The 11,220-nt window shown below is 43.5% G+C and overlaps 1 protein-coding gene across 1 annotated transcript in view; it reads left to right on the forward strand.

The window, feature by feature from the left end:
- The window catches only part of GNG4 (G protein subunit gamma 4), a 93,341-nt gene extending 83,378 nt beyond the window's left edge, over nt 1-9,963 (forward strand). The window contains exon 4 of the mRNA XM_075532191.1: nt 6,129-9,963. Coding sequence (XP_075388306.1) covers nt 6,129-6,257 — 129 coding nt within the window. The 3' untranslated portion in view covers nt 6,258-9,963. The remainder of the gene's footprint in view (nt 1-6,128) is intronic.
- The last annotated feature ends 1,257 nt before the right edge of the window (nt 9,964-11,220 follow it).

Below are 11,220 nucleotides of genomic sequence, written 5' to 3' on the forward strand. Positions count from 1 at the left end.
CACATTTATAATTATGAGAAATCTACTCTTCTATTTTGTTCATTGAAGATTTGTGTCTGGCAGTAATGAATACTGAGATGTGAGGTAAGAGTAACACTGACTGTGATGGTTAAGGTTATGTGTCAATTTGGTAGGACCAAATTGGTTTGGCAATTATGTAATATAATTTGGCAGTTATGTAATAATGTTGTCATCCCTTATTTTGTGATCCATTTTTGATCCATAATGTTGATTTTCACATAACAACCTGATCTTTAGACCCTAAGCATATTGAGAAATGAGTATTGAGTATGGTAATATATGAAAATTACCTTTAGGAACTAATGTGTTGATCTGAAAATTTTATAGTGTTAGAAAAAGATCCACAAGTATTCACCCTGCAGTATTTGCTTAAAATTTGGAGATGAGTCATAGACCTAATTTGCCCTGAAGATCACATTGGAAATAACTGATTTGTTATATCTTAACACTGGAGCATACACCATGTTCAGTCATATAAAAGATGTCATTTCACCATGGTCGAATGTAGACATAGCTGCAACCAGGTTCTGCTCGTGGACTAGAGCCTGGCTTTGTTTTCTTGGGGTTGAGCGAAATACAGTCACAGCCAACACAGAGGCTTTTTGTTGGTTCCAAGTAGTCTTGTTAGATAGACTAGCTTTTCTGAGAAATAAATGTGAGTCTGTGCTTTAGAAGCAAATGATAAATGCAGTGGGTACCACAGCCAGAATAGTAATTATGTCATCCGTCTTGTCATGGAATGTGACTATAGTAATTGCAACATTTTCCCCCATCATTGAAGCCTATAATTATAGTGCAGATAACAGGATGATGTGCTAACTTGAGCTGTTTTAATCACCTCTTTTACTCTGAAGCATAATGGTAAATTTCCACAGTTGTTCCCTGGTGACCAACTCTTTTTGACATCTGTTTTCTTATAACTTAGCTCAGTACTGCGAAGAGGACGCAGTGAGGTTGTGGGCATCCTGAGGACTTTAGGGAAAACAAACTTTAGACTTGAGGGAAACAGCATAAAGATAAGATAGTTTTACACTTGAAATCAAAACAGAACCTTATCTTTGAAAGCTAATTATATGAGAGGGCTTCAAAACATTCATGAAAAAATAAAATTAAAAGTTAATAGACTATTTCTATGAACTTTTTGAAGTTCTCTCATATCTTATGTCTCAAAGATGGCAAATGCTTTATGGGATTTGGCAATGTTGTAGCCTGTATTTTATGTGCACAGAAAGCTCCAACCACAAAAATAAATCTAAGGCTGATTAAGAAAACCCTCCAACTCAATTTAAGGAGTTGGCTGAGATTAAATCATGCCTGGACACTAAGCTGTGTGTCTAGGTCTCATCTTTAATGTGGAAGGCTTATCAGGTGTTCATTTGTTGGTGTGTTGTTATTTGCCATTGGGTCAATTTTGACTCACCGTGACCCTGTGTGGCAAAGTAGAACTGCCCTTCAGGGCTTCATAAACTGTAATCTTTACTGAAATAGGTCACTAGATATTTCCTCCTGTATGTTCATTGCCTATATTTATTTCTTCAGATCATATGGCAAAAACTTGAGAGGCCAACCACGGTACTTAGATGAGCATGGCACATTCCAATGGCTATTGACAAAAAAAATTAACTTCCATAGAGTCATTTCTGACTCATAATGACCCTATAGGACAGCGAAGAGCTGTCCCTGTGCATTTCCAAGACTAAATCTTTAGGAGTGTAGAATGCTGTATCCTTCTTCTGCAGAAGAACAGTTACTATGGAACTTGCGGTTAGCAGTCCAAAGCATAATCCGCTAGGCCACTAGGGCTCAATGTGAAATCAGAGTGCTGGCAGTTAAGGTAGATAAATCTCTTTATCACTTTGCTGTACCTTAACTGACACTACTAAACACAGCTGCTTGCAAGGGGACGTGATATTTTTCAGCCTACCTGAGTATGCCTAGGAGACTACTATTACAAGGAACCAACCTAAGCCCACACATTTGGTTAAACTGGGCACTTATTACTAGACACTGATATTGTAATTATTCATTCTTGTTTTACATGGACAGGACACAACAATCCAAAGGAGTGTCGTTATAAGTAAGAAAATGCAACTATGACCTGAAAACAACACAATAAAAGGAAGCAATCTAGGGAAAGATTTGTTTTCCTGGGGGGAAAAAGCATGTGATATCACTTTGAGAGGTGGTAAGAAAACGAACAAACCCATTAAAGGAAGATTTGTTAGGGATTACAGATACTGGCTGTAAAGAAAAAAGATTCACTACTGAGTTATGGGCATGTAGGCCCAGTCCAGTCTTGCTTCCACTAGACAATCCTCTGAGCTCCAACATGTTTTGAGTTCCTTCTGCCAAAGGCAAGGATCCTGGTGGTACAGTGGTTTATAGGCTGGGCTGCTAACAGCAAGGTGATCAGTTCAAACCCACTAGTTGTTCTGCTGGGAAAAGATGATGTTTTCTGCACCTGTAAATATTTACAGCCTCAGAAACCCCAAGGGGTAGCTGCATGAGTTGGAATCGACTCCGTGGCAGTGGGTTGGCCCTCCAGCTTCATTGGCAGTGATGCAATGGTTAATAGTGCAGTGGGGCGGACCAGTGATGCGCCCCCTCGAGGGACTCTCAGAATTAAACTAGTCAAATTCACACTTGAAGGGCTAGACAAGTACAAGCAAACTTACCAGAGGAGGAGCATGGTGAGGGCTAATTTAGCAAGCCAACCTCTGGCCAAATTGGCTCACTGTTGGAAGCAGACTCCATAGGGCGATTGGCTCACTGTTGGAGACAGACTCTATAAGGGGGTGATCAGCCACACAAGCCTCACATAAGGAGGGTCTTGGAAGCACTGGTTGGTAGTTTCTACCCAAGGCATCAGGAACGGAGTATGGCCCAGCTTAGGAGACTTAGGGTTTCCTTAGACAGAGTGTCCCTCTATTATATATATAAAACATGAGATGCAACTTAGGTATGAGACTTCCTTCGTTCATATGACTTCCGAGGTAGCTTGTCCACATAAAGAATGGGTGGACAAAAGGCCAGCAGGACAAAAGTGTTCTGGCCCACTATATTGGTAGAGTTGTCATTACTAATGAGCAAGGTGACATTTGTTGCATTGTGTTTATGACTTCTTGGGTCCAGTGTTAGCTTACTACAAGAGTGATCGTGGGTAGGTTTCTTAACCTTGTGGCTCAGTCCCTTTACCTATATAATGGCTATAAAAGATAGTACTTATTAAAATAATTAAATGAGGGGATACATATGATGCATTTAGCATACTGCCTGGCACATAGTAGGCATTCAGTAAATGTTACCTTTTATTTTTATTATGGCTTGATACAAGTGTGTCTTGAACTTGTTTAACATGAGTTTGCCACCAAAGAGCCATTCTCGATGTGCTAGAAAACCATGCTTCCAGGCCTCTGATGCTAAGGCCTCATCTATGGATAAAGTGGGAGATTTACCAAGGTAGCTGCTACCTTGTGGGACAGAGATGGGTTTTGGGGGGTGAAAATGCTTCATAACCTTGGCTGTTAACCAAAAAGGCTACAGGTTTGAGTCTAGCCTCAAGAAGTCCTTCTTGAGAAAGGCCTGGTGCTTAACTTGTGAAACATCAGTCACTGAAAACCCCACGCAGCGCAGTTCTCCTCTGACGCACAGAGAGCCACTAGGAGTCCGGCCCGATTCCACAGCAACTAGTGTATGTTTCGTTGGCGCTCTTCAGGGAACCACAGTGGAATGCAGCCATCTCTTTTGCTGGTTTAGCACCTACTAAGGAGCTCTGGTGGTACAGTGGTAAGTGCTTGGCTGTTCATTGAAAGGCGAGAGATTTGAACCCAATAACTCGTGGGTTCCCAAACTTAATTTGTGTACTGCCCCCTTTTCAGAAAGGAAAAACAAAACAAAAAAGACACAGCAACTCCCTGACAGCTAAAAAGGCCATTATCCAAGATAAATTGTAGGTATCTGCTTTTGCAGCCACCCAGGATTGGTCCAGTAGTATCATCCACTTCAGGAAACACTACACCACCTGCTCTGAGTGAGAGAGATGTAGTTGTCTGCTTCTATAAAGATTACAACCTTGGAAACCTGATGGGCCAATTCTTCCTTGTTCTACTCATAGACTTGCTGAGTCACAATTTGTGCTATCTCAATTAGCTAAAAAGCTGATTCCCAATAAATACTTTCCCAGTGAAATAATATGTTTTATAGAAAATTTGAAATAAACTGGAGCATGTCCAAAAAGTGAAAATAAGAAAATAGAATATTTGAGAGGGGTCATGGTCAGATAAGGCATTCTTAAGTGAACCACCAGGAAGTCAAGGACCAAGTTTTAAAAGTCCTCAGAGAAGCACTTAGGTAGATGTTAGAGGACAGTGGTCTGTCCCAACCTGAGAACCCATTAGTGTGGGCTGGCCAGGGTAGCAGTAAAGTGATTGCCAGAAGGGCCACTAGGGAAATTCACAAGTATTGGGGGATAGCCCAGCAGTATCTGCATCTCTGGACTCAGAATCAAAGAACAGAGGAGAGGGGTCAAGACAGCAGCTGCGGAAAGCACTGGTTTAGCTCAGAAGGCGACAGCAACAGTGCATAGTGCATGTAAGACTCACAGCTCCTACTCTCAGCCTGGGCCTGACACGCTCCTGTGTGAGTCCTGTGTGCATGTGTATGCTCCCTGCTCTTGTACTCCTGTTACTGTGATAGCTTCGCACTTTCCCTGCAATCCTGTTCTCATTGAGTCTGTAAAAATGGCGTCTGCTTTATCTAGAAGAACCCTGTATGAGGAGTCTTGTCAATCACTACACACTTCAAACATCCCCACTCAACTGAAGTGAACATTGATTTAGGATCAGAAATACTCACCACGGTACGCTCATAGACTATTGGAATCAAAGGGGAAAGAGCCGTATTGGTGTAGTGGTGATGAGTTGGGCTGCACTCGGCCAGGTCAGCAGTTCAAAACCACCAGCACCTCCTCAGGAGGAATACGGGGCTTTCTACTACCATAAACACTCACAATCTCAGAAACTCAACGGGGTAGTCTACACTGTCCATAATGGGCCCTAAGTCGGCATCAACTCGAGGGCAGCGAGTTTGGTTTGTTGAATATATGAGAAAAATATAACACTCCTATATTTTGCAAGCAAGGCGATAAAAACTCAGAGAACTTGAATAACTTGCCCAAGGTCCAATAGTTGGCTCAGAGTCAGAAACAGAACTAGAAACCTGATGTTTTTTGATACCCTTTCCTCCATGCCACGGTCCCAGCAAATGTAGGTCTTATTAAGCATGACATTGATTCATCTGTTCAATTTCTACTATATTCCTCTACTAGAATTGTTTGTAAGAATCCAGCCCCGCTAAAGTCTGGAATGTAAAGAACAAGTAGAATCTTTTTAAATTTTAGATGAATCCATTTTAAGATCCTAGAAGGGAAAGTATGTGGCTTCGTGCCACGGAAGCAATAAGTTGTTTTGTTTTTCCCTCAGTCACGGAGTGTCTTTATCATCCTGGAGAAGATTTAAATAGTAAAAAGTAATGAAAGGATGTCCTTGGCCTGCTGGGAGCCTCTAATATTCACGTGTAGTCAGAGCAGTCTAATTGGCAGGGGAGTTAATGCACAGGTCGCTCATTGGGCGAGCACGGTGCACAGCACAAGGAGATGTAACCTTTTCTGTCTAGTGATGCTCATTGGAACTCCACTCTTGGTCTCCAGCTTTCTTCTGTAACGCGGGACCTGAGCTGGGTTGGAAGGCATTTTCATATACTATACATCAACATCCAGGAGAGAATCTTGGGATGGAAATGAAGGGACAAGACTTTCTGTTCAGAAACAACTCTTCCCACAGGGAAATGTTAATTTCCAATTTTGTGCTGGTAATACCAACTAAGTGTAGGTTCTGTTGAGAAAGGCACATGTTCTGTCTATTTTGGGCCATGAGAATTCATTGGGTTGCACAAACAGCTAAGGCAGCTGGCTGCAAACTGGTCTCCCTCCAGCCTGGGCATAGCCTTGGCATTAGCCCTACACCTGCATGACGTGGCATCTGGAGTTCTCCAGGTACTGGACCTCAGCAGATCATGCCCACTGACCCTGTGCTCTCTGCTCCTTGCAGGTCTCCCAGGCAGCTGCGGATTTGCTGGCGTACTGTGAAGCCCACATACAGGAGGACCCCCTCATCATCCCTGTGCCCGTGTCAGAAAACCCCTTCCGAGAGAAGAAGTTCTTTTGTAACATCCTCTAACTTCGTGGATGAGGGAATGTCTCTGTGTCGGTCCATGAGTCTCCCTCATCAAAATTGTGCATGCTCTGAGCCCCATGAAGCCTGGCCCACACCCCCATGCCACGGCAGTTCCTTAGCCTTTCCTGGGTTTTCACTTTGTTTTGGGTTTTTGTTTTTTCACATTGCATTATGATTCATTTTCATTTGTTTTCATGATTGGCAAAAAATAGGTATTTTTCATAGCCAAGTAACTCATTACCAAATAAAAAGAAATATAGACTATTTAGTATATGACAGTGGATACTTTATAGGCAGGAAAGCTGTGATCAATGTTCCCCCACTCACAATAATTCCATATTAAACTAGACCAATGTGAGCATCAGAAAGATGCATATGTAGGAAGTTTCTGCTTCCCTCCCTGGAAATTCTCTGGCCTGGTTTTCCATCGCCCTGTTTGAAGGAAAGGAGCCCCGGTGGCCGCAGGTTACACTTTGTTACCCACAAAGCCAGCAGCTTGGATCCAGCCACGCTGTAGAAGAAAGATGGCGCTTTCCACGCCTTTAAAGATATACAGGCTCAGAAACCCTCGAGAAGTGGGGTGGGGGCTAGGGGGACAGTTTTTACTCTGTCCATAGGGTCAGTGTGACTCAGAATCAACTCTATAGCAGTGAGTTTGGGTGATTTAAAGGAAACCATCCAGAGGATTGGAATGATTTTCTCAGTTTGTATCCTCCTGAGACTGTATTTTCCAGATGCTGCTGGAGGGTCCTTTTCCCTGCTTTCCCCAGGCTTGTTATTGACCTTTTCCAACAAACATAGATGTCAAATGCACACTTTAGTACATCTGACCACTGCTCATCTTGTGCCCTCTAGCCAACCTGCTAAACCTGCCAGGCAGTTGTGTGCCCTTTCCGTAAGCCATTTTCACCTGCTTCCTCCTGCCTGGCATTAACAAGGGTCACCCTGTATGTGAGTCCTGTGGGCCTTTGACTGAGTGCCCCATGCCTTTCAGGGGTGAGTAATATGGCAGCATCCTACTATGTAGCAGGCCTGGTCGAAACATTCAGTCCCCCAACCATTCCGTGTGTGTGTGCGTGTGTGTGTATGTGTGTGTCTGCTTTGGAGATATGAAAACTGAGGCAAAGTTTAAGTAACTGAGGCACAGAGAGATTACGTAATTAGCCCATAGATAGTAAACGGGAAAGCTGGGATTTAAGTGTAGGAAGTCTGACCTCAGAATACTCTCCTAACCCAGTACTGCCACCTGCAGGCCGCCTGAGCTGCATCACAGCGGGATGCAGACCTTGTGCTGCTGTCCACCATCTCCTCAGCTGTGCACTTTGCCTTTTTTGGTCAGTAGAAAGCACGTTGACCCCATACCCTGGCAATTCACAGAAAACTATACTTGGATCCCTAGAGAAAGGCTAGACAGCCATGAATTAGCTCTTGGTTTTCTGAGGCAATCCTGCAGGTGTGACTAAAATCCTGCCACCCCTAAAGAAAGAAAAGGAGGCGGCACAGGGGAAATAGTCCTTTGTTTCAGTTTACTTAGTGTCATTTGCTTAAAATCTGACTCTCCCCTTTGGAGATAATGGTAATTAGTACCCCTGCATTACTGCCTAGGAAGAAACAGAAAGGTGCTATACAGATCAAAGTGGTGATTATTATTATTTAAAACACATGAATGTACTAATTGCCAGGATATAGCAGGAAAGAATGCAACAGCTTCAAAGATAAGATGGTTTAGTTGGAGGAATAATGCACAATTACCTACAAAGAAGCAAATATAATTTTTGGATCAATTAATTGCTTGCTCTTGTTGTTAATGACTACTAAATTTTAATTCTTTGCTTCTTTTGTTGAAACTCACTCCTGGTTTTATTAAAGTTCACTGATAATGCAGTACTGTTGGAAAGCTGGGTACGCACGTTGTAGAAGAATCATATGCTGTATGTGACCATAAGATTCCAAGTCTTGCTGTGTTTTGCTTTGTGCCCAAGGGCCCTTTATTCTGTTGTCTGCGCCAACATTAACCTGATAAAGCAAACCACAGTCCATTAAAATCACATCAAAGACGCCAGGAAGGTAGGACAGCCACGAAGCTGATGTTTTATCAGTAGCTCAGCCTTCTCCTCGCCCGTCCTTACTTTCTCCAGCCCTCCACGTTCCGTGCCCATTCGTCTCTCCTTGCCTTTCCTCCTCTCTCTCTCTCTCTCTCACACACACACACACACACACACACACACACACTTACATTATACCTCTTCTATCCAAGCCTACAACAGTTTGTCTGATTTCCTGGCCCTTCACAGCATCCCTCAAAGTCAGTGTTCCCCTGGACAATGGCAACCTCAGACACATGGACAGAGGCACATAGACGTGTGAGTGAGTACCTTCACCCCTGTAGCAGCCATTGGAAGGGGAGGGATACATAATCGTGTTTCACTTTCATTTTGGCCAATGTCACACACACACACATCCTCCTTCTACCTAGGGAGATGACTCCATGTGTTTAGATTTAGTGGTGTGCAGTGCCGTGTTCTCTGTGAACGCTGAGGTAGGAAAACACCTCTCCCTCTTTTTTTAATTAAATACTTTTGTTGGGGGATCTTACATCTCTTATCACAATCCATACATTCATCATTGTGTCAAGCATGTCTGTACATATGCTGCCATCGTCACTTTCAAAGCATTTTCTTCCCACTTGAGCCCTTGATATCAGCTCCTCATTTTCCCCCTCCCTTCCCCATCTACCCTCCCTCCTGAACCCTTGATAAGTTATAGATTATTATTTTTATATCTTACATCATCCTCTGTCACTCTTGACCCACTTTCCGTTGTTCACATTCCTGGGAGGGGGTTATATGTTGGTCGCACCTCTGCCTCTTATGTGCACCTTTGCACTGCACCAGCAGGAGTAGCCCATGACCTGGCAGGGTCTATGTGGACTCTTCATCTGGGATTTTGGAGAACGTGACACAGAAATAAAGGACCATGAGACTCATTTCCTGGTTGTGACAGTGGTGTCGAGGGCTGGCCACCACTCTGCAAAGATGATGGCATCCACCTGCAAGGGTAGTCAGGGACTGCAGAATCCCGGCTAAAACATTCCTATGTCTCTCTGTGGCTCCATAGAGTTGTCTCAGCTCCCATCCATTCCCTAGGTCACCCTTCTAGCCTTTGTGTCAACTATTTGATCCTCCAGGCTCCATCCAATAAATTCCTTATGCTTTCATGAAATAGTTTTAATTGGATATGTGTCCCCTGTGCTCTAACAGCTCCATTCCTAGGTGTGTACCAACAGACATGTGTATTTACAGTCCCCAGAAGGCATGTACTCGAATGTTTGTAGAAGCATCCCTTAATCATAACCCCAAACTGGAAAGTACCCAGATGCCTATGTCAAGTGGTTTATGGTAGATTCACACAATGGAATACTACCCAGCAATAAGTATGAACAACTACACACTCCAGCTCGGGTGAATCTCACAGCCTGATACACAGCAAGATACGGCAGAGTGCATACTCCACCTGTGTGATACCATGTATAGAAAGTGCAAAATAACCTATGCTGTTCAAGTAGGGACAGTAGTTCTGTTGAAAGTTGCTAAACAAAAAGAGCCATCAAGGGAGATGATCTGTTTCTTGGTCTGGTTGCTGGCAACCTGGGGATATTTCATTTGTGAAAATTCTTCAAACTGTACATTTAAGATGTGTGCACTTTTTGTTTGTGTGTTGTACTTAAATAAAAAGTTGGCTTCTGTGGTCAACAACCAAAATCTAAGGGGGTTTTTCCTTTTCTTTTATAGCACTGTGCTCAACTTTTCATTCCTGTTTAGATATTATCTCGACCATTTAAGTGTGCTTGATAACATTGAGATAACAATATACTTTTAATCTATAGCTATCACTATGGGGAGGGCTCCCAGTACGCAGGGCATGAGAATGTCACAGCATGGAAGGTATATCTTTTGAGGCTACACTCTGGGATACTTTGAGATATCAAAGTTGGATCCAGCACTCCATGATGAGACAAACGCTGTCCACTTATCCTTACCTTCTTCGGGTCCTCAAGGTGTGTCCAGGGACTAACTTGCCACAAAGTTCTTGTACCTAACACCAGCAACCAGCTCTGTGATGACAGGTCTGAATGTAGCCCCAGCCTCCTAGATCACACAAGCCTGGAGATAGAGCTGGCATCACAAGCTTCTGCTTTGGCTCTGTTCCCACCATCAAACCTCCAGTTGTTCAGGAGGGTTCCCAGTGCTGTTCCACATGCTCTTGACTACCAAGGGCCTCTGCCATTTCCTCCTCTCAGCTTAGCCCTGCTCAGTCCCGGGGAGATCACAGAATGGCTCAAGATTGGAGCCCCTGCTGTGTGTGTCAAGAGGTCTTACCTTTGATTCTGCACTCCAGCACTCAGGGAGCTCATCAATGAATTCATGGACTGTGAGCTGCCTCCTCTGAGGGAGCTAGGGGAGGTGAGCACACCAAGGAAAAGAACTTTGTTCTGGTAGCTTTTCAAACTTGAGACTCAAATAATAATAATGAAAACAACATTTTTTACCAGAGAATAATATGGACTATGTGGTATATTACACCTCTGTGGTGCAAAGAGTTAACATACTCAGCTGCTAACAGAAGGGTTGACAGTTCACATCTGCTCAAAGGTGCCTGAGTGGACAGAGCTCGTGGTCTGCTTCCAAATATTAGTCACCGAAAACTTTATGGTGCACAGTTCTACTCTGGCAAACATTGGATCAACGTGAGTTGGAATTGACTCAACAACTGCTAGTTCTTAGATTGTTCCTGTTGGTAGGTTCCATCGAGTGTGTTTCAACTCATGGTGGCCCCATCTACAAAAGAGAAAAACACCACCTCGTCATGAACCATTCTCACTGTCCTTCCTGTTTGAGTCCATTGTTGCGGCCACTGTGGCGAGCCATCTTGCTCAGGAGCTTCCTCTGGTCTACTTCTCTACCAA

This window comes from Tenrec ecaudatus, chromosome 1 (assembly GCF_050624435.1).
Source record: "Tenrec ecaudatus isolate mTenEca1 chromosome 1, mTenEca1.hap1, whole genome shotgun sequence".
In the NCBI taxonomy this organism is placed as follows: domain Eukaryota; kingdom Metazoa; phylum Chordata; class Mammalia; order Afrosoricida; family Tenrecidae; genus Tenrec; species Tenrec ecaudatus.